At 34.6% G+C, this 25,106-nt stretch overlaps 1 protein-coding gene across 1 annotated transcript in view; it reads right to left on the reverse strand.

Moving 5' to 3' along the window:
* Positions 1-25,106, reverse strand: part of LOC106140441 (irregular chiasm C-roughest protein) — a 44,573-nt gene that overhangs the window by 13,416 nt on the left and 6,051 nt on the right. The window contains exons 4-10 of the mRNA XM_013342036.1: positions 16,495-16,646; positions 9,213-9,304; positions 8,669-8,777; positions 3,661-3,751; positions 2,723-2,808; positions 1,951-2,053; positions 664-797 (exon numbers count right to left, since the gene is read on the reverse strand). Coding sequence (XP_013197490.1) covers positions 664-797; positions 1,951-2,053; positions 2,723-2,808; positions 3,661-3,751; positions 8,669-8,777; positions 9,213-9,304; positions 16,495-16,646 — 767 coding nt within the window. The remainder of the gene's footprint in view (positions 1-663; positions 798-1,950; positions 2,054-2,722; positions 2,809-3,660; positions 3,752-8,668; positions 8,778-9,212; positions 9,305-16,494; positions 16,647-25,106) is intronic.

The raw sequence follows: 25,106 nt of genomic DNA on the forward strand, positions 1-25,106 counted from the left end.
TATTTTCTGTTTCATCAGAACTCCGTCAAGTTGGGAAACGTTCAAACAATATTGTAATTACATAAGAGACAATGAAAGTACCTTATGAAAAAGAAAGGGCGCTTGAAACAATGATGAAAAGTAGCGAAGATACGTTATTTTATTATTGTTGTTCTATCTTAAAATCTCTTTGCGGAAATTCAAAAGCTGAGTCTAAATTTGAATAATTGTCATATTTTTAGTAGTGTGGGTTCGTTGTGAATTGCCCCATTTTAGGTACTTAATGGTAACCAAAGCATAAAAAGCTGTCAAATCTAATTTCGTTTAACCAGAGTTAAGTTAAGCAAAATTTGTGCAGCAATATTTTTTTATCATGCTATGTTATTATGTATATTGTGTTTCCGTTAGACTTTACTTTTCAAAGCAGCCTAGTGAAAGCAACTAAGTCTTAAAAGGAATTCTAAACAGACATACAAAAATAGTTTTTATCACTTACGTGGTAAACAAATCAATCGGTCTCGAAAAAAATTAAAAACCACTCACAGCTATATTGATGATGCTGATGTATTGATATGGCTTTGAGATTCAAATAAGTAGTTATAGTTTGCTAGTCTATCACCAATAAGAAGAATCCCAATTTTATTACGAGTAGCCCTTTCTTTTTCTAACTTATTAAATACTTACAATATTCTGATCTTCCTCGTAATGGAACCACTCCACCTCCGGCTCAGGGTAGCTGTCCACGTCACAGCTCAGGGTTATTGGTGTTCCAATTTCTGCTTCGACGTCTTTAGGCGGGTTCCGAAATGTTGGCGCATCTGGGAATAATATCATCCATAAACAAATGTACGGTCAGCAGACGATAAACTGAATTGACCATCTCCTGATAAATTTTTTGGAGAGGTGGTTAGTTTTGTTGGCCGTACAGCTGCCGTCAGAGGAACTTGATCCCTTACATTGGCTTTTTTTCTACATGCAATTATATTTGTATTTGTTGCTACACTCTTTAACATCATAGTTACTGTTTTTTCTTTAATTTTTGTGCGTTTTCATTCACACACTCAGTTATTTTCAGCATTTATCCTACGTTTCTCTCTTCATACATACATACATATAGTCACGTCTATATCCCTTACGGGGTAGATAAAGCCAATAGTCCCGAAAAGACTGAATGGCCACGTTCAGCTGCTCGGCTTAATGATGGAATTGAGATCTAAATAGAGACAGGTTGCTAGCCCATCGCCTATAAAAAATGATCGCAATTTCATAAGCCTATCCCTTAGTCGCCTTTTACGACATCCATGGGAAAGAGATGAAGTGGTCCTATTCTTTTTTGTATTGGTGCCGGGAACCACACGGCATTGCCGGGAACCACACGGCATTTTTTCTCTTCACTCTGTCTAAACGCTGTTCTTAGTTTATAGTCTTTCTTAACACTGTACATGTTAGCACTGACACAACAAACAAATTAATGACCAAACAGAATTTCAGTAAGATGAATACAAGCTCCTCTCATTGAATTAGTTTGGTCAAATAATACCCAGAAACGTTTTGGAAAAAAATATATTTCACAAGAAGATATGATTTTCTGGAGGCAACATGCCCCTAAATTTAGTTTGAGCACCATCAATAATTACATACATACAAACATAAAATCACGTCTATATCCCTTCCGGGGTAGACAGAGTACTACAGAGTAGTAATTGTACCTAGCAGTAGCTACTATCCCTTAACAAAATATGTTTCTTTAAATTACCTGGTGAACTTATGTCCGCCCTTGTACATCGTTATTTTTAATGTATTTTTATGTACTACTTAATATTTGTTATGTACAATAAAGTATTAACAAACAAACAAACAGAGCCAACAGTCTTTAAAAGATAATAATTTGTTTAAAAATATATTCGTCTTTTTAATGACTTTTAAAAGCTGTAGTAAAAAGTAGTGTAATGATTCAGATTCATAACTTACACGACACTTGCAAAGTGACAGTTTCAAAAGTTGTTCCGATCGCATTGTGGACTTTGCATTTGATGATGGTCTCATGATGACTTCTTGTTACATTATAAATTACCTGTAAGTGGAAATTGTATTAAAATATCTATCAGAAATGAACAAAATATCGACCGTTAAGTCTTTGAAGAAGGGGCAAAAATAGGATACTATAAACACCTATATTCACAAATCACCCCGTATATTAGACATAAAAAATAGAATAATGCGAAACACCAGCTCTGGATTTCATAACTTCGAACCAAGTTTGACCTGGAGAAATCATGGTGGTCAGATAGCAGTCATATAATTGTAGTAGTAGTAAATAAACCTGTATGTATGTATGTACAGTTTGACACCTAATTATCATAACTTAAAACTGGACCCAAGAACTACCAATTGATAAAGATTTAAGAGATCTACATTTGTTAATTGACCTCCGGTGAAAATGCTGTAGTGTAGTTTGTTCCACCGCTTTTTCTACACATACGCTGTGGAAGCTGTAGTACTTATAATTAAATTTAAGTGATCTGACGTCAATAAGTGAAACCTTGTTTCAAAATTTGAAAATAAATAATAGAGTAATCTATAACAAATCTTAAATTAAAGCAAGAAGGATTATGAATCAGGTCCATAATTTCATACATACATACATACATAAAATCACGCCTCTTTCCCGGAGGGGTAGGCAGAGATAATTTCATCTTAAAAATAATTCCACCAAAATTCGTTTCAAGATCAGATTACTTACATATTGAGTACCGTTTCCAGGGACGCCAATCTCATTGATAAACCATCTGTATGACATATTTGCTGGATTGCCATCCGCTATGCATCCTGGCGATCAAAAAAGGAATATTATACATACGTATTATGGTCACGTCTATATCCCTTGTGGGATAGACAGAGCCAACAGTCTTGAAAAGACTGAATGGCCACGTTCAGCTATTTGGCTTAATGATAGAATTGAGATTCAAATAGTGACAGGTTGCTAGCCCATCGCCAAAATAAGAATCCCAAGTTTGTAAGCCTATCCCTAGAAATATTTTACTACTAATGATTATAGGATGCAACTTTAACACGCTACCCTGATAACAATTTCAGTTTTTTTTTCTAAATAGCAGGCACATTAATTATGACAAGTCCACGTATTGCACTTTATTTCTGGTGCAATAAAGTCATAATTAATAAAACGTGAACCGTGGTTCAATTCCACAGCAACAACTCCATCTTTTACTTTAAGTTTTTATGGAATGTAATTACATACATATAATGATGTCTGTATCTCTTAGGGGTAGACATAGCCAACAATCTCGAAAGAACTAAAAGGCCTCATTCAGCTTTATTGCTTCATGACTGAATTGAGATTCAAATAGAGACAGGTTGCTAACCCATCGCCTACAAGAGGAATCCCAAGTTTATAAGCCTATTCCTTAGTGGCCTTTTACGACATCCATGGGAAAGATAAGGAGTGGCTCTATTCTAAAGTGCTGGAAACTACACGGCATTTAGAATTTAATTAATTTTGATTAAGTAGACAGATCAGTCTTCACATCTCTGGGTCTTCTCCAGTAGGATAAAACTAGGAGAAATGCCTAGTTAATTACGGTTATGACTGCAATAAAACCTGAGGTTGATGATGGCTCGAGAATCGAAGCCGTAGTACCAGAGATGATGGTGTATACTTACCTAAAACAGCATCTTGTCCTTCAGGGACATGCGCCTTTTTCCCTTTAGGTTGGTCATTGACGGTGATGTTTATCTTTGGTGCGTAGTTGACCTGTGAACAAAAGGAATGGTGAATAGTAAAAGAGTACTGTAGCCGTATGGTTGCCGGAACTTTATGTAGGACTTCTTAAATATCATAATTATTACAAACATTGTTGTGGGATATTTCGAACATCATACCCGCTAGGGATATAGACGTGATCATATGTATGTAATATGATCACGTCTATATCCCTAGCGGGGTAGATAGAGCCACCAGTCTTGAAAAGACTGATAGGCCACGCTCAGCTGTTTGGCTTAGTGATAGAATTGAGATTCAAATAGTGACAGGTTGCTAGCCCATCGCCTAAAAGAGGAATCCCAAGTTTATAAGCCTATCCCTTAGTCGCCTTTTACGACATCCATGGGAAAGAAATGGAGTGGTCCTTTTCTTTTTTGTAATGGTGCCGGGAACCACACGGCATTTCGAACATCACTTAATTTATATTTCATCACATAATGATAATGCCTTTTATCAGGTATCCTCCCTTTTATCTAGGTAGATAGGTTTGAGCTCTTTTCTAAAGAAGTCTTATCATCATAATCATATAACTCCACTTAATGGAGTGGTGATGAAAGAAGCTTATAAAAATATTGAAATAAAATCCCGCATAGAAAAAACTTTTGTTCAACATAAATTCTAGATGAAAAAGTGTTCAAAAATATTTTTCCGCCTCACATAAATCTGCCACCGGACGAATCGTATACGATTTATTTCAGTTTTAATAATAGACCACTAACAACTAAGCTTTAGAGATTCATTGCGATATTTTTCTAAAACGACTGCAGCAGTGTTTTATTTGCTTGAAAATTCTTTATAATATGTACATACATACATAATTATACTAATATTATAAATGCGAAAGTTTGTAAGTATGTCAGTATGGATGTTTGTTACTCTTTCACGCAAAAACTACTGAACCGATTACGATGAAATTTTATATGTAGGTAGGTAGCTGAATACCCAGAATAACATATAGGCTACTTTTTATCTTGGATTTCCCGCGGGATTGATAGGGTTTCTATGCGGACGAAGTCGCGGGCGGCCTCTAGTATATACTCGTAATACGTATACCCAAAGGTTGAGTGGAAGACGTTGCATTAGCGATAAGTTAGATTTTGTACCATCTTTACCAGCGTACTTTTACTCTTATGATGTAATATAATATTTTATCTATATATCTACATTTCACGCTTCTTGCCAAGAAGGACAGAGAGAGAGAGAGAGAGAGAGAGAGAGAGAGATAGATAAAATATACTTTCATTAGCCACGATCTCTGTATACTTCTTATGCTTCGTTCTTCATTTTTGTGTTCATGCAGGCAAGTTCATCGGGTAAGGGTATTTTCCAAATATTAAAATTATAATTCTACTTATATGATATGATTTTCAACTCAGATAAATATCTCTCATATGAGGAAAGAGCGTTTGTCCCAGGTTGAGTTTCCATCTTGTACATGGAATAAGGTTATGTTCTTAAGAAATCTTTCAAAGTAACAAACAACAGAAGCTAAGACATTTTTAAATATGACTGATTTTTGAATTAGTACAATGTGTTTCTCTTAGAGGGCCTAAACAATTAAGTACTTTATCTTAAAACTATGATCCAGGTTGGATTACTTCCTGAGTTACGATTGTTTTGTAGAAGTCACTACCTGACTTAGCATAAAAATCTAAAATTATTAAGTTAAGGACTAAGTTTTATTCCGATTTTAATGTGACTCACCCTCTTCTGGTTATATTAGCAGACCATCCAATACAAATGACGATAATCATAACTGTGCCTTTATATTCGGATAAAAACACAAGGACTATGGACGTTCCATACAAATATTCGCAAATGAAACCCGAAATGTATAATAAAGTTTAACAACAGGCCCTTATCTTTCAATATCCAGAATTATTGGAGTAATGAAAGCACAGGAGGCAATTGAAGGGCGAAAAATTGCAAAAAAAAATTTATAAGGCCCGGATGGATTAAGTACAATTATTTTTACGAAAATAAATGTCATCGAAGTACCTTGTTCTCACCACTCCGTATGGTATAATACATTTCCTTTGAATATGATAATAAATTAATTGAAAAAAAAAAAGGAAAAAAAAAGTTAAAATGCCTGGTGCCTGAATTGGGAAAATCAGGTTTTTGTGTTTTATACGAAGTAACTCAGCCTGATTCTTTCAACCTTTGCAGAGGATCCCATATTGAATTTTAGGTATCAATAGGACCTCCGTATTCTTCTATTCTGTGAACTGTAAGATTTCTTCTTAACATCATTTATAAGATTTTTTGTAAAAGAGTTACAGTCATACTCAAAAATCTTTGTACATTTATACGCCGTTTTTATCGCATATTCAGTTCAAATAATTTAAGTATAATTTGAACTAAATTATACTTAAATTATTTGAACTGAATTTGGATGTACCTTGTATCAAAAAGGCTTATTACGTATACGAATGGCGACCATGGCTATATATGAAAGCAATATCGTTTGGGCATCTCGTCGTAAAAAATAATTGGGTGCCCGTAAAAAGGGGTTCTCATTTTATGGTACCAAAAATATAGGTGCATGATAAACAAACCGTTTTCGTCATGTCTGTATTGTAAATATTATATTGTATGAGAATAGGTGTGTTTTGTTCGCGAGTATACATACAAGTACTTAGTCGTATTCAAAGAAACATACATTTAGTCACGTTTTTATCCCTTACGAGGTAAATAGAAATCTCGAAAAGACTGCAGAGGCAGGTTCAGTTGTCTGGCTATAATAAACGGTAACAATTCCAATAGTTCTATTTAAAATCCTTATTTCTCTAAATCTCAATATTATATCTAATTATAAATAGTTATCCAGATGAAAGTATGTAAATCGTTCTAGAAATTATAGCAAAATTGAATGAAACACTTCCTCCGTTTGGAGTACATTGAAATAAAAAAGAAAAAAAAATCAAAAAAATTGTAGATGTGGGTAGTATTTAACCTTATTATGATATCTTTAGATACCATAACTTAAAGAGTCTACAAAGCACAATAGGTGACACACAATGATTGTTCGTGTATTTATGTAAATTTTTATGTCTTTCTATCAGCATAACATCTTCAGAAATTTACAATAATCTTGTATTTTATTTCAGTCAGTGGCTCTAAACATATTTTTAAAGTCTTGAAATATAGAAACAAAAATTTTACTTCTTATTTAATTGCAAAATAAATAAATAAATCAGAAAATTTAGGAATCTATTTTTAGGAGTTACTTTTTTCAATAATTGTTACTAAAATAAATTATTCTTTTATAAATTATTAAATTTTCTATCCATGAAAATATATGCACTCATTTGAGTCAAATTAGTCAGTATAAAAAATGCTCAATATATTACTTTAGATAGTCAAAAACTATGGGTTTAACTAGCAGGGGAAAATAATAACATTACATTTTATAGATAGCTGTTTTCTAAATACGTAACAAAATCTAATTGTGGCAAACTTTGAGAGGCACTGGTTGTCTATTAAGAGATCTAGTTCAGAAGCAGAGTACACGACATCTAAACAATTTTATAGCTAACATTTAGGGAATATTATCATAGAAAGAACCAATCTATTTATGTCGACAAAAGAAAGAACATGCAGTTTTCAAAAATATAATTTACTACAAATCTATGTTAACAAAGTTAGTTAGTTTATTTGCAATATAAACAAAATAATGTTAAAGCTCTGTTTTGTCTAACAAACGTTTGAGCAATTCCACGAACTTCCTAGTTTTACAGTTTTACTGCAACATAGCAAGGTAACATCAAACTGTGGGCGTTTTAACAGTGGCAGACAATGTATGAGGCATGAGTGTACCTTCCTGTACGCAGATGAAAAAAAAAAGAAAGATACGTTCATTCAAAACATTTGAAAGAAAGAAAAATCGTTCATTTTGGGATCTCAAACATTTTTTCATGACTCATTTGTTTAATAAAGGTAAGTTGATACTTTTTTTTTTGCTTTTGTTGGGAAAGATGATATGCATGCCAAATGGTTTAAAATTAGGTTAAACTATAATGATAAGGTAACTGAATGGACAAAGATATAATAAACTGAAGAGGTTGAAATAAGAAGTTTGGAATGAGAACCTCAGGCTCCGAAGACTAGTATTTTGTCATTAAGTTAACTGTATGAAATTAGGTTTGTTGAGTATTAATTTAATTTAAATCAACCCTACTTTTTTGTCAGAAACGAAATATAAGGCATGCGGTATCTTCTTTATTTTCATCTAAGATCGTAACGTGCCGATGGTGTACTGAAACTTAAGTACTTGTAAAATTTAACCGAATTTGTAATATGAAACGTGTTATCGAAAAAGCCAGTTAAGGATGACATTATAGCATGGATATAGATAGCATTTTATTACAAAATCCTAAATACTTTATAGCCAAAAAGTAAATAAGAGCGTTTGCACTTAACACGGTGGAATATTGTATAGGTACCTACATTTGAATACCCAAAACCGATAATGTATGTAGATGAAGCGAAAGAGTATGCTGGGATCGTGGCAAGTGAAAAGATGTAGTTTCGGCCTACCCTGCCTACCCTGCCGAGAACAAGACGTGATGTAAATAAGTTAGTTATCGTATCTAGATAATCTTTTTGCATTCTTATGTAGAATAGTTTACAGGACTCTTTAATTCTGCAGTCTCTCGCATAAACTCTTGATGTCGAGTGCTCATTATCGATACAATATGGTGCAAGCGTTATATTCAGTCTCAGTTGCAGACTGGTTATCTTATCTGACTTGTTTGTAATAGGATTCATATCTCATTACGATCCCATTTTGTGTAATTTTTTTACGTCCAAGCACCGCTCGGTCACCCAGGCACTGCATAACTTTAATGTAGTACCTGAATGTATTGCGTATATATTAACTAACCTAATATATTTTATTGTACCTACCTCAATGACTATGCTGGCAGCTCTGTACGCCCTGTCAGCTGTGTTCTGCGCCTGACAAGTGAATGTCTGGTTGTTGTGTTCTTTTCTCGACAGAAACTTCAATATTGACCTGTGAGAAGAATAATATTGATATAAATATAATGTGCCGTGTGGTTCCCGGCACCTATAGAAAAAAGAACAGGACTACTCCATCTCCTTCTCATGGCTATCGTAAAAGGCGACTAATGGATCGGATTACAATCTTGGGATTCTTCTTTTAGGCGATGGGCTAGCAACTTGTCACTATTTGAATCTTAATTCTATCATTAAGCCAAACAGCTGAACGTTGGCTTTTAGTCTTTCCAAGACTGTTGGCTCTGTCTACCAAGGGATATAGACGTGATATGTATGTATGTATGTAAGTATGTATGTATGTATGTATGTAGTATGTATGTATATATGTATGTATGTATGTATGTAGTATGTATGTATGTATGTATGTATGTATGTATGTATGTATGTACATATGTATGTATGTTTGTATGTATGTATAACTAATACTTACGTGGCTGTGAATCTCTGCCCGTCAGACCAAGGCTCCACCGTGTATGTCACTCCCTGCGTCAGAACGCCGCCATTGCTGTCCACCCACGTTATCTAAACAAAGGAGAAGCCGTATAAATGTCTTTACTATTATATAACATTAGCAAATTACTTGAAAAACTGGCAGTAGGCATTTTTATTTTTAAGTAGAATACATTGTGCCGTGTGGTTCCCGATACCAATGTCACTACATAGTATAAAACAAAGTCAGTTTCTGAGTCCCTATGTTTCTTTGTATGTCTAAATCTTTAAAACTACGCACCGGATTTTGATGCGGTTTTTTGCAGTGATTCAAGAGGAAGCTTATATGTATAATAACATCCATCAAATAGTGGAGAAATACTGTTATTTTTGAGGTTTCTAATGTGATGTCGTTAATTATCATATTTTTTCCGCTTACATTGCAAACGCAGGCTGAACCCTACGAGATTTATCAAAATAATGTACTAATTGTACACATTGAAAAGGTCTACAGAAAACTCCGCGATGGCATATGTCTATCTCTCACGGATATCCCACAACAACATTTTTTGTCATTTACTTTTTACGACAATTACCATTGCACCCGTGCGAAGCCGGGGCGGGTCGCAAGTAGAAAATAAAATAGATCCATTCCATTTCTTTTCTATGGATGTTGCAAAACGCGGCTAATATAAATCATTCATTGCATAATAAATCGTTCATTCGTCAGTCAGCCAGTAAGTTTTCTTGTTTCCGTCATGGAAATCTATACAAGAAATATGTTTTTTCGGGAAAGGTCGCTATGGGAAGACCTAGACGGACGTATCTTGATCAAATTATGGACGTCCTGGTAAAGGGTCAGGTCAAGAGTACCCGAAACCGCCGAGCTTGCATGAAGAAAGTTATGAATGTGGATGAAGCGAAGGAAGTATGCAGAGATCGTGGCAAGTGGAAAGAGGTAGTCTCTGCCTACCCCGCCGGGAAAGAGGCGTGATTTTATGTATGTACTCGTATGTATGTAAATACTACTCTGTCAAGAAAGTAGCAGGAAAAGATCAATAATACACAAACTGTTTGTTATTCATCCAAATTTATTTTATCACCTTCAAAATATGCTCCTTTAGAAACGATACACTTACGCCAACGAATAATCCAATCATCAAAACATTTTTTAAACGCTGTTTCCGGAATTGAGGTCAGTTCTCGCCGCGAATTCTCTTTTATGTCTTCTACCGATTGAAAACGGGTGCCACGAAGTGGTAATTTGAGTTTAGGAAAAAGAAAAAAGTCGGCTGGAGCCATATCTGGTGAATATGGTGGTTGCTCGATGGTATTTGTTGAGTGTTTGGTTAAAAATTCGTTCACAATGATGGCCTTGTGCGAAGGTGCATTATCATGGTGCAAAATCCAAGAATTTTCTTTCCACAAATCTGGCCCTTTTCGTCGGATTTGCTCTCTTAAACGCCGCATAACACTCAAATAATATTCCTTATTTACCGTTTGACCTTCCGGCAAGAATTCCGAGTGCACAACACCGCGATAGTCAAAGAAAACAGTCAACATGACTTTGACTTTTGAACGACTTTGGCGTGGTTTTTTCGGTTTCGGTTCAGTTGGAAGGCGCCACTCCGAAGCTTGTTGACTAGTTTGCATGTCAAACTCGTAAACCCACGTCTCGTCACCAGTAACAATGCGTTTCATGAATGTTGGGTCGGAATTGACTCGTTCTAGCATGTCCTCAGCGACTCTCATGCGATTGAGTTTTTGAAAAAAATTCAGGTCTTTTGGGACTAGCCGAGCGGCAACATGTTTCATACCCAAATTATTAGTTAAAATGGTACGGATCGACTCGTGAGATACAGAAAGTTCGGTGGCTATCTCTCTCAAAGTTGAATGAGGATTTTCAGTCACTATTTCCTTCACTTTTGCGATGTTAACTTCAGTTGCAGACGTTGATGGCCTACCAGAGCGAGGCAAATCTTCCATCACATCTCGACCGCTTTTGAACGCTTTGTACCACTCATAAGCACGAGTTTTTGATAAAGTCGATTCACCGTAAGCCTTCTGTAACATTTTCAGTGACTCCGAACACGATATTCCATTGACAATGCAAAATTTAAGACAAACTCTTTGTTCGATGTTTTTATCCATTATGAAATTAGCAATACACACTAGATATGATATAACTAAAAATAGCACTGTATTTAATGTAAACAACAGATGCAACTCAAACTCCGCGCCAAAATGGAAAACAGTTGTGCCAATCTAACAACAACAAAAAAAACAAAAATTTGAATTTGGAACCATAAATAAATAATCCATTCCCGATACTTTTCTGACTGAATGTATGTTTTTCTACACGTGCTGAACTCCAACTATTTAAATAGAAACAAATGCTATAATTGTTTCTGAGATATTCTTAACTCTAAAGACAAATAGATTGACAAGGGTAGACGCTTTGGACAGGTAAACAGCATCTTAGACTCGTCTGTTAAGAGCGGTTAGAACTGACCTTTAAATTGTGGACATAAGGAACGAATGACGTAGGTACACTATGTATTTTTTTTGTATTTACGAGAATAAAGTCGAGATATGGATTCTTAAATATCCTTCTTCATCCTGGCTTTAGTTCCGGTATCATCATCTATTTTTAAATACCATGCTTACGGTACATCGGTAATGGGGAATAGGATTTATTAAGAATAGGACCACTCAATATGTTTGCCACAGATCTCGTAAGAGGCGACTAAGAGTAAGGCTAATAAACTTGGAATTCTTGTAGGCGATGGGGTAGCTGTCACTATTAGAATTTAAATTTCTTCTTGATTACAAAAAAATTAAGACAACACAGCGTTGTTAACTTAATTAAACATACATAAATACATATAGTCACGTCTTTATCCCTTACGGGGTAGACAGAGACAAAAGTCTTGAAAAGACTGGTAGGCCACATTCAGCTTTTTGGCTTGATAATAAAATAAAGTTTCAAATACATCTAGCTAGGCTAGGCTAGCCCACCGCCTAAAAGAAGAATCCCAAGTTTATTAGCCTATCCCTTAGTCGCCTTTTGCGACATCTGTGGGAAATAGAAGGAGTGGTCCTATTCTTTTGTTTTATTGGCCCCGGGCACCACATGACATTCAATCATATTATTAACTATGCAATAAAAATAATTAAACAAGTTAAAAAATATGATGATGTAACCAAGGATGCTTCAGCTACATCAGATAAAATCCCTTCCCACCATCCATACAGATAAAACGAAATCATTAAGATCAAAATCGCCTATTAACCGTTTCCAGTAGTTCAATTACACGATTGTACTTCGATTGGTGATAACATCTAAATAGCTATAGAAATGGCAGGGGATGTCGTCAAATAAGATTACTGGAATGTAGCAACATGAGATTTCAATGGGAATTGACGTGTGTGAGTATAAAATTTTAAATGTTTTCTGCGACGTTGTGGTTAAATGCTTGTCTTTTAAAAGCACACGGCATGAATGTTCAACTTCTTTATATTTCTGTTCCATAATCAAATGTTTTAATAAACATCCATTATCTATCCCTATGAACATCGCAAAATGCCAAATGGCACGGATTTTCTGCCAAGTCATATAGACAATTTGGCAAACAGGTAAAAATCCAAAGCAACCTTCAACATTTTCCACGTGATAACTCCATTGAGATTTGCACCTCACTCGTCCAATTTTGTATAAAGCTACAGTTCCATTGTTGGTGATATTTTTGTTAGAATATACACAAAAGATTAACATGTACTCTTTGTTACCGGTTATAGCAATACCTCATCTTCCATTTCATGTTGAGATTTCTACAAATAGTGTATTTTTATATGTTTCGAATAAACATTCTTATATAATTCTTGTTCTCTTAAAAACTAGTGCCGTGCTGTTTCCGAAATTCTTCAACTACTCCATTTTTTAAGTTGTTTATCATGAAAAAGGATTTATGATGAAATAAGAAATTTCACTTATTGTAACAACATTGCATTAAATCTGCCTTTTATTTCAAAACAAATTAATCAACAACGTTTGTGCAAATGGCCGCCAAAGTGATCACCAAAGCTACACACAAAATATCGTAAAGAGCGTATCTGAAGCTATGGAATTACGCCTTTATTTAGTCCATTATCATACAGTGTCGTAAACAAATGTATTTGGTTTATAAAATATTTCACTAACATCATTTGACTGAAAGGTATGTTACTCCCGAGACTCTATATAATTACGTGGCAAATTGAAAATAACGATGCTGGAATCCTGTTTCGACGGAGATTGATATAGTTCGTGATGTAGTCTGGGAACATGGAATCTAAAACAGTTCTATAAATCGGAATACTCGGAAGGGTAGGCAGAGACTAAATGTTTTTCCTATCACTGCTTTCCTTCTATTCATCCACATTCATTACTCTTTTCGTGCAAGCTGCTATTCCCAGGTTGCAATGTATACAAAATCGGAATATAATGAATTTATTTTGATACGTACATATAAGCACGTCTATATCTCTTGCGGCGTACGCAGAGCCAACAGTCTCTAAAATACTGAAAGGCCACTTTCAGCTGTATGGTTTAATGAAAGAATTGAGATTCAAATAGTGACAGGTTGCTAGCCCATCAACTACAAGAAGAATCCCTCGTTTAAGTTTTTAAGCTTTGCTTTCGTCCTTAGATAATTTTGATTTTAATTGTAATTTGCTTATTTTTCATGTTGACGGTAGATATCAGACTTCTATGCTGGTCATAGTGGTGGTGATAATAAAAGTCAATCAAGAGAAATGCTAAAATTTCATTGGAATTTATCTTTTAGGCGTTGGGCTAGCAACCTCCCTAACTGAATAAGGCCTTCTTTCTTTTTAAGATTGTTTCATGTCTACCTCGCAAGGAATAAAGATATAATTTATGTATGTAATTTCATCTTTAACTTAATGCTAATAACACAAACATAACAATCCAAAAGCAAAAAAAGAAACCGTCCATAAGCTAATTTTAAATATGAGTTATATTCGTGCAAAAATTAAGCGAGAATATCAAATTTTCTATGTACACAATTACAGAGGACACTCTTACAATGACACCCAATCTGGTTGACTGCCTACTATATTTAGCCAGGTTGTAAATGTTAGGTAAAGGGTCAGGTCAAAAGTACCCGAAACCGCCGAGCTTGTATGAAGAGAGTTATGAATGTGGACGAAGCGAAAGAAGTATGCAGAGATCGTGGCAAGTGGAAAGAGGTAGTCTCTGCCTACCCCTCCGGGAAAGAGGCGTGATTTTATGTATGTATGTATGTATGTAAATGTTAGCGTGACATTATACAATGTCATTAAAGCGGACTCTTTTGAACACGGTGTTTTACATTTTGTTCTAAATTTTGTTGTAATTTTTTGTACCTATAGAAGATACGGTCTCACCCACATACTTCTAAAGACCACCTTGGGATCGAGAAATATCTTTTTTGGTTCGTAATCTAGTTTTTTTTTGTATAAAATATTATTTGCTAAGCCCTAATAGTTGGTTAATTTTTGCTTATTACAAATAAATCTCTTAACTTTGGTGTTTTGCCGTCTAAGTATAAAATCATCTGTCCTCTTTTTCTTATATACATGGAGCAATATTTCAGGCACATTCATTACAAAGGGAAGACTTTACTACTTCTGTACTTCTCCCGGCTGATTCGTCATATCTAAGGAAACGCGATTTCAACAGTGTTAAGTCGTAGGTTCTACTTTATTTGTTAAGTCCTCATTTTTTCAGAAAGGAACCCGAAGTGCACCTATTAAGAGTCAGGTTTTTACACGAAGTGACGTCAGACCTCGTCAACCTTTGCAGTTCTTTCAGAGGTTATTTTAAAGAATAACGTTATCTTTTTTACGACACAATACGGATCAGACGTGGGGCATATTCTAATAAATCAGAAGCATTATCTTCCCCTCGGAGAAACTGGAACAAATATATCAGATTTTTGAATCTATCTCCCCCAAAATTACCGGGTCCATCTGGGAGATTGCAAACAATATTTCCCGAGACGCCAGCGGAGGGAAAAATATTAACATTTATAATTTTTTAATTGTCACCTCCCGGCACTGCGAAGATATTAATTTATCAAGCCCCTATTTAAATGGATGATTTATGTTCACTTACCGTTCTTTTCCTTATGTTTCTCTTTGCATTTTGTTTTCATTCAAATTAATTTCGCGCAGTCTTTCTTTGGACGATGGTTGAAAACATAATTTTTACGAGTCAAGCCTAAATTAAAAAGTTGATTCAATAGTTTCGACTGGTACTTGAGGTATTTCTTTGGTAAGTTTTGAAAAAACGCCATGCCATGATTAAAAAAACATTCTTATTATATGTAAATGCCGAATCTCATTGAAATCTTTTAAAAAAAGAACCAACGAAATTTAACGATTTCGGCTATGTGTTTCAAGATCAATCAAAGAAAGCGGTTTTTCTTTCTTAAAAATACTGGTTTTTATATTTGTGCGTTTAGTTTTTAAGTACCTATCTATGTGTGTCAAATGATACTAACAAAAAAAAAAAATGCTATAAAACACATTTAATACGTGCCTATTCCATTTCATTTCATGCTCCAACGCTTTTTTTCTCCATTTTGTTACGCTCAGTGGTAGGTACCAGTACAGGATTTTATTATCTTTTCAGCTGAGTGAAATTTTCTAGTAAATATTGGGGATCGAGTTAGTGCGCTTTTTGTGACAATTCCGAATAATATTTTATTCGGTTTGGCAATTTCGTGTTGTATATCAAAAGAGAATATTTCATGTCTTTTTTGTTTTTATTTATAGCTTTAAATGTAGTTTTTCGTGTTGATCCCCGCTTGGCCCATGAAAAAAGTTTTTTTTTCAAACAATAACGTTTATATCTCTTGCGGGGCAGATACAACTTACAGTCTTGAAAAGACTGAAAGGAAATTATAACAATTGCTAGCCCATCGTCTACAAAAAGAAACCCAAGTTTTTTGAAGCTAAAAATATAACCGTTAACGCGCCATTTGAAAAAGATCTGTCACTCACCTCACATTTTTGAAACAAATACAAAAATACTTTAAGTAACAATAAAACTCTTAAACTGTACAAATTTTGCAACTGAACGTCTAAACTTGGCTAAATATCATGTAATATTTAATTTTCCCAACAATACGCCAATTGTCCATAGAAATAAAACTAGCAAAGAAAACCCCAAAGCAATCAAGTGCCATCGACCCAAAGGACCTCACTTCAATTACTAAAACATATAGAACAAAACTTACTTCGGCTGGCGGTTTTCCTCCTGCTGATATGCATTCCAATTTCACCATTCTGTCCTCTTGAATAGAGAAGAAACTCCCTTGGACAATTTTCGGCGCTTCTGGTGGTACCAGGACGGTTAGGCGGGCGTATCGTGACCTAATGGCTGGTTCACCTACAAAAGGTTTAATTAACATTAGTACTGTCAGCAAAATTGATCTCGATTCGAACTTAAAAACTAATACATTTTGTTGATACATTGATTCAAAGGGTGTTGTTATTGAATTTTATATTTTGATTAATAGAATGTTTGAAATAGTGCCGATTTATTGTGTTCTGAATTTCATCCGAATACAATTTTTCTAGTTGTGCCGTATAGTTCCCGGCACATGAAAATAGTACCACTTCATTTCTTTCTTATGGATGCCATAAATAGCGACTAAGGGAATAGGCACATTCATCTCGAACAGCTTTTACCATGAACCACTGTGGGTAAGTTCCAGTACTATAGTTGCGGTGATCAGACGGGAGTCGCTTCGTGTAAAAATTACTGACTTACCCAATCGTTCAGGATTATAGTCTAAAGATTTATCCCGGACTCTTCTCTATAGAGGATTTAAGCTAATTTTACACCAGACAAAAGAAGATGGTACGTAGAATGATGATATCAATGTTGATGCCTTGAGAATTATCGTGCTACTTTCTTCAACTTTCGACGACCAGTCTTTTCTGGTCCCTAAAAAATCCGAAGAAAGCTGCTAGACTCCTAAAAACTATTTAGTTTTAAGTATCAATCGATTTTTATAACCTTCATTCGTAATATACCCAAGGCCACCGTATAATATTTACGAAAGGCTTGAGCTGTCCTATTTTACTTTTCTGGTAGTCACCACAACGTACAATTACAAAATAATGTAATATTTATCAAAGCGACGTCTACTTAAGTCAACCGAATAAAGGTATTAGACGGTCGCCTCAATTCATGGAAATAATGCCTTTTGACAATCTACTTAACTAAATCTGCCTTATTTTGAAATTTAGGTCAGTGAGGTAGTAAATTTATAACTTTAAGTATTATAAGACTAAATTTAGGTGTCGTCGTAATAAGTTTATTGGGTTTCACTTTTTGTTAAAACCTGACCTAAGTATTGAAGTATCGTGATCAAACTCTATTGAAGTGAAACAACTAGGACTAATGCAAGAAGGAAACTGATGAAACTCAATTAATTTTTTAACAAAATTATTAACAACACTGTATAGTTCTTGAAAATTCGTCCAAAAACACCAAATTGTAAATTCCCTGTCGCAATTTTGCGAATTCTTGTTTATTTTCCCAAACACAATATCGCCTATCCTATGTTCGCTCGCCCGTGAAAGTTATATGGGACACCGCTTATCTCACAAGAAATTCTGTGCAAGATAAAAAAGGTTCCCCTCCGTTTATTTATATGTTTGCAGTACGTTTTACTTCTATAGATAATTGAATGCCAATAAACTGAAAGAACAAAGGATGAAATATTATCAGGAAAAGGTATTTGGAAATGATAAATCTAAAAATAATTCGGAAAAAAAATGATTCAATGAGAATGAAGATAATAAATATTGAATTCGTATAAGCATAAAGGAAGCAGACCTAATTAAGGAAAATCTTTATTAGATTTATGAGAAAACTGTCTTACAAAAATGTTATATAGGTAACCATATTTTTAAAGAAGTTTGGTGAAGGGAGGGTTTTGAATAAAGAATGACTGACGTATTTAAAGAGACAACATCGTAACCAAAATTTGAAGGGAAGTGAAAATGACAGTATCCTTACTTGTAAAAAGCCAACACTAGATAGAAAACAAAATAGAAAAAATCATCAAGGCTAATTAAATCCAATGCTGGGACGCTGGCATTCTTATGGATAAGGAGAAAGGTCTTGCTTTTATGCTTATGCTTTTTATATTTCGGTTAGAACATTTTAGTCACCCAATCTTTAGCCGACTATTACGAAAGTTACTTAATCTTAACGGCCGAAGACTGATCGCGCTAACTTACTGCGCCACGGGCACTTCTAAACTTTGATCTGACGAAGAACTAAAGAGACTTACATACATACATACATATCCCGCTAGGGATATAGACGTGATCACGTCTATATCCCTAGCGGGGTAGACAGAACCACCAGTCTTGAAAAGACTTATAGGCCACGCTCAGCTGTTTGGCTTAGTGATAGAATTGAGATTCAAATAGTGACAGGTTGCTAGCCCATCGCCTAAAAGAGGAATCCCAAGTTTATAAGCCTATCCCTTAGTCGCCTTTTACGACATCCATGGAAAAGAGATGGAGTGATCCTATTCTTTTTTGTAATGGTGCCGGGAACCACACGGCACAGTAAAGTGACTTAGCAGATAGAAGATCAATTTTAAGCACATCGCTTCTCGATTTCCAATCGGTATCGAGTATATTATTCATGTAACACAATTCCCAGGCTTGTGATTGCACGCAACATTAAGATTTTACGATCCGACAAAGGGAATAAATAAGGTTTAGTGCTAGAATAGACAATGAAAGTACAAATGAGTGACAAATTCGAAATGCACCTGAAGTTCGATTAAAACACATATTTATCGTTACAGAGTAGTTATAATTAGATTTCAGTGATGTGACGTCAATAAGTGATACCTTGTATCCAATTTTGAAAATGAATCTATTCTATTCTATTGCAATTTTAGCCGTTGAATTCAAAGTATGTCGGTCCTAATTTCAAATACTGATTTCCATTGGTAACTTTCCATGACACTTGTATACTTCTTATGCTTCATCCATAGATCATTGTTATCATGCAATCTCTTCGACTTATGGAACTCTTGACTGGACTTTTACCAGAAACTCCTTAATCAAGGTACGTAGGCCTTCGATTTCCAACGTGTCTATTAAAATCTGCTTTATAAATTGAATGTTTTAAACAATTCAAAAGGGAATAAGGTATGATGAGAGAGAGAGAGACAGTGTTTACGTTTACTAAGCTCCTATAGAATATGAATGAATATTGCTGCTGATTTGAGTGTACAAACATACATAAAGTCACGTCTATATCGCTTTTGAGGTAAACAGAGCTAACAATCTCAAAAAGATTGAAAGGCCAAGTTCAGGTGTATGGCTAAATGATGGAATTGAAATGTCGTAAAAGGCAAGTAAGGGAAAGACTTATAAACTTGTTATTTTTCTTAATTCTATCATAAATAATAACAGCTGAACGTAGCCTATCAGTCTTTCAAAACTGTTGGCTCTGTCTACGCCGCAAAGTATATTGACGTGATTATATGAATGAATGAATGAATATCGCCTTTAGTAGGTATAATACTATATGCTGTTAGCTATCAACTTTAATATTCATAGCTTGAGAGGTTCAATTCGTAGACAATTGTATTGATTTACACCCTGGATGTAATACAGCATTACTATGTTCCGGTTTAGAATTCCTCTCTGCGAATTGCTATTATACAATGTTGTTATGATATTTGGATTACGATACTAAATATTGACTTCAGTAAACTAAATAATCTTATTCATGTATTTTGGATTAAATGCGAATAAACATATAAGCGTATCAAGTGTCAGAAAATTTTGATCAAATAAAGCAAAAAGCATATCAACAAATAAAAAAAATTAACAGAGAGAAGAGATGAACGGAGGAAGCTCTTCTTAACTCCCATTTCATTCAGTCAACAATTTTATCTCCCGTCGACTTTACGTCATCAGTACATCCAATTAATTCGTTGATTGATTTGATCTTTTCGGTAATACCTAATAATAAATACGTTAAAGTTACATTTTCTTTCTTTATGGGTATACTAGCTGTGCCTGCGACTTCGTCCGCGTGGAATAGTTATTTTGGGCATCATTGAAGCCCTCAAGGATGCTCCTTCCCCGATTTTTTTCACATTTTCTATTATTTCTTCGCTCCTAATAGTTGCAGCTAGACGTTATCCAAACATATAATAAAACTGTAACTGAACATTGAAAATATTTAAGAAAAAAAAATATAAAGGGTCTTTTTAGGGTCAATAGAAGCCAAAACAATTTTTTTTTTATTTTTTGTCTGTCTGTCTGTCTGTATGTTTGTACGCGTATCACGCAAAATCCCACGTGATCTTCCCATACTCCCTTAGGGGAGTCTAAGTAGATTGGTCAGGGCTTTTGGCCCTCTTCAATGGCATCATCGCTGCCTACGACTGCAGGCAGGTCGATGGGGCGGCCGTGACGGCCTGGGTCTTCACGACTTCATACACTGGGAGTTTCCATCGGCGGCGGCGTTGTCACTGGTCGACGACGTCTGCCGCAAGGCAGCGAGGGGGAGTTTCACCCGACGGCCCGGAGGGCGGGCCTGGAGCGGCGAGATGCCGCGCAGGTGGCTGTGTGATGACGCGTCCGCCCTCTCGAATATCTAGGTTCTCCCACTTCAGGTCCCTGAGGATCGTCGAGTTCCTCACGTAGCGCGGGGCTCCGACGACTGCTCTGAGACTTAGGTTCTCTTGGGCTCTGAGTCTTCTCCTGTTGGTCTCAGAGCAGAATGCGTACCACGCCGGGGCCGCGTACGTGAGGCGGGATCTGACGTACCTACGTTTGGTAGATCCCGAGCTTCGTCCTCGGGGGGAGGCTGGAGGAGAGAACTGCGTGAAGTCTCCCCCTGGCTGCCTTGGTCATGAAGCTTGCGCTCGCCTCCCGCCCCTTTTCTACCCTGCCGCCGTGCTGCCGCGTCGAGCGCGGTAACCGTTACGCAAAAATAATCCTTATAGCATGATTCAGTATTTACGCGCGATGGCTTGTTAGCGTATTTCATTTCATGTATAAGTTTGGTGTTTCTATACCGATTTCGATGATTCTTTTTTTATTGAATAGGTACTTATATTAACTTTTAAGAATTACGAATGAGTGTGAGTGTTATTGGTATTATAAACATCAGAGTAAAGAAATATAATCAGAAATCTCCGAACTGCTAAGCTATTAGGAATTACACGTGTTATTGTGAGTCAACCATAAAAGATAGACTTATGCTGTCTTGGGGTATTTTTTTAATAATTTTATGTAGAATATTTCCGCTATACATGGTTTCGCTGTATCTTTAACCATTAAGGCTGCACACGCGACGGAAGCTTAAAAAATCAAGTAACTTCTCCCGTTTTCCCAACATTTCCTTTCACTGCTCTGCTCCTAGTGATTGTAGCGTAATGAAAAGTATACTATAACCTGCTCAGGAGTATGAAGAATAACTGTACCAAGTTTCGTTCAAATCCATCAAGTAGTTTTTGTTTCTATAAAGAACATACAGACAGACAGACAGACAGACAAAAATTTTACTGATTGCATTTTTGGCATCAGTATCGATCACTAATCACCCCCTGATAGTTATTTTGAAAATATATTCTATGTACAGAATTGAACTCTCTACAGATTTATTATAAGTATAGATAATATACATATAACCTGAAATCAGTGCATACATTTTAATAATAAATATATTCTTATTTGGAGGATCCGAGTAAAATATCTAAATCTGACAGGATTGTAATTGTATCGTCTCCGTTCGATTAAATTCTATCATCAATTTGACCACACTTTCAAAATAGTCAAATATCATCGAAACTATTTCAAAGATTGTTTACAGATGTCGGTATATTAACAAATAAACATCTACCCTTGCAAACTTCCAATTCAATTTAGTTGTGGCGCTTTTAATTAATAACTTACAGGAAGAGGGTTTCTTAGGTCAGACACTCACAGATATTGTTTGGGCTGTATGCACAATAGAATGCAAATTGAATAGCTTCAAATTTCGAGCGCGGAAATCCTTCTGTACACAATTAATCAAGAGTTTTAGTTCCATCTATTAAATTTCGATTGAACGCAAGCAAATAAGTTGTCTTGCAAAATGTATTATTTTAGATTAGCTGTGCCCACGACTTCGTTCGCGTGGAATAGTTATTTTGTGCATCATTGAAGCCCTCAAGGAGGAGTAATTTGCCCCGATTTTTTCACATTTTCCATTATTTCTTCGCAAAGAGCGATATTTATAGTATAGTTGTAGCATGATGTTATATAGCCTAAAGCTTTCCTCGATAAATGGTCTATTCAACGCAAATAATAATTTTTCAATTCGAACCAGTAGTAGAGATTAGCGCGTTCAAACAAACAAACCAACTCTTGAGCTTTATAATATTAGTATAGATGTAGAGTTTTGTACTATTCTACATGTACATTCACGCAAAGTTGCAAACGAGAGTCAATAATTTTCACATTTGTAAACTTCAAACCACGTTTTAGAAATTCGATGCCAGAAAGTTTCTAGGAATAAAGACAATGAATTCAGGTACAAGTTTTCATTCAACTCGGAGTTTCCAAGTTAAATAGCGAGATACAATTCTGCAGCTGTCTATTGTTCGTGTAAAAAGTTATACGATTGTTAGTTTTTCATGATTCCGCATTTTTGGACGGACGTAAAAAGTAGAATTCTGTTTGCCTTTTTCATCAGACGCCACGGTTAATTTCCTTTTTGCTTTGAAGTTGTAAAAACTGTCATTACTCAAACAATCTCGAGCGATATTTTTGCGTATTCGAGTTGAGATGTTGGTTGTAAAAAAAAAACATAATTTTGTTCGAACCTCATTCCGTTTGAAATAATCGGCTGCGGATTGATTAATTTCCCGGGAACGTAGTAGTAATTTTAACTTGCAATATCTTATTTACAATGAAATGTAAACAAAGTATGTTTTCAAAGGAACTTTATTCCAAGATGTTTTAATCTACGAAACCATTTTAGTGCAACCGACATGTCTTAGTCAAAAGGAATTTCAATTTATCTCTCAAAATATTTCTGTTTTGTCATTCAATGTACTGTATATATATATATATATATAGCTCAATTATAAGATTTCCTGAAGATTACTGGAGTCTCAAGTAAGGTTTTAATTTTAGATATATATATATATATATATATATATATATATATATATATATATATATATATATATATATATATATATATATATATATATATATACATATATATATATATATATATATATATATATATATATGTATATATATATATATATATATGTATATATATATATCTAAAATTAAAACCTTACTTGAGACTCCAGTAATCTTCAGGAAATCTTATAATTGAGCTGTTAAGTAAATTTGATTTAGAAACAGGATCAAATTTCCTTAATGGACTAAATATAACGATCAAAGAAGTAGACGATGACGTCGATTACTTAAGAATTATAAAGTTGAATGTAAATCATGAAACAAAGGCTGAATAGGGGTAAAGAGCTTAGCTTTGAGATAAGAATATTCTAGAAGCGGCAGTTCAAAGCCAAACTGATTTATCAAAAGGCTACAGAGACAGTAACGTTCTCACAAAGGCTATGTAAATTAATTTCGTGAACCTTTTCGTTTGCATCTGAATAGACCACTTGAGGCCAAGGGATCGAAATACTCGGAATTTCTAAGATGGCTTATTACGAATTCACATAAATAGATGGTAATTATGATCTCCAATTTAATTTTGTAATAAGAAACAATTAGATAAGGCCTGAATAGAGATGATCTTTAAGGGGTTATACTTTGTTATTTCACCTTTTACGGGAATTCAGGTTTGATACTAACATTTTATCTGGAAATAAATTTAATTATAATGGTTTTCTTAAACAGATGAACCTTGGTTCGTAAGAATGGATATTGTTTATATTGATTACTTCGCTTATAATTTAAAAGAAATTCTTGTCTCACGTGGATTCGTCTCCTACGAAATGATAAGATCTAATTGTATATATGCCGGTATCCACACTACATTAAAATACTAGTTATTGTCAAATAAATACTTTTTAGTATGCAATTGTCTACAATTAGTTTGTACGTGAATGGGAATCTCTGCTTGATACAATGGCAGATAAGAATTTAGTTATGTAACTGTTTGTTTAATAGCATATGTGCAATAGCATTAATTATATCATTAGTATTAACATCCACCTCTCTTTGATTAAAATTTTTATTTTTTCAACTTTCTAAATCAATTTAACATCAAAATTTTAAGGTAAAGAGAAAGTTATCAAAGCAACGAATTTTCCTTTAATATGAAACATGAAAAGCTTTTTTTTGCTTACAATCTCAAATTAGATCTTTAAAAATTACAAACGCACAAAAGATGAAATGAAATAAAAAAAAAGGGTAAAGGGAAGAATTAAAAACAAATTAATATGCCGAACAAAAATTTCCATTGAATAATGAAATGAAAGAAATGTACAAAGGAACAAGAAAAAATATTATAAGAGCTGAACTAAAGGACGAGAGAAATATAATTTCCAATTTAATAAAACAAATATAATTTGGAGAAAGCTCGCAACGAGCAGCGAGTTTATAGAATTTCGATATATATTTAGAATTTGTGGATTTGAACTCTGTATTCTCTTTAGTCTGGTATTTACAAGCAAAATTCAACTGACTTTTGAAGGGAAATCATATCAGGAGAGAGAAAAAATTGTTTTTACATAATAACGGTATTAAGTATTGTTTTTAATTTTCATACTTCCTGTACTTAAACTTTTGTTTGTTCAAAACGTAATAACGTACAGTCGGCAAAATG

This window comes from Amyelois transitella, chromosome 27, assembly GCF_032362555.1.
Source record: "Amyelois transitella isolate CPQ chromosome 27, ilAmyTran1.1, whole genome shotgun sequence".
NCBI lineage: Eukaryota > Metazoa > Arthropoda > Insecta > Lepidoptera > Pyralidae > Amyelois > Amyelois transitella.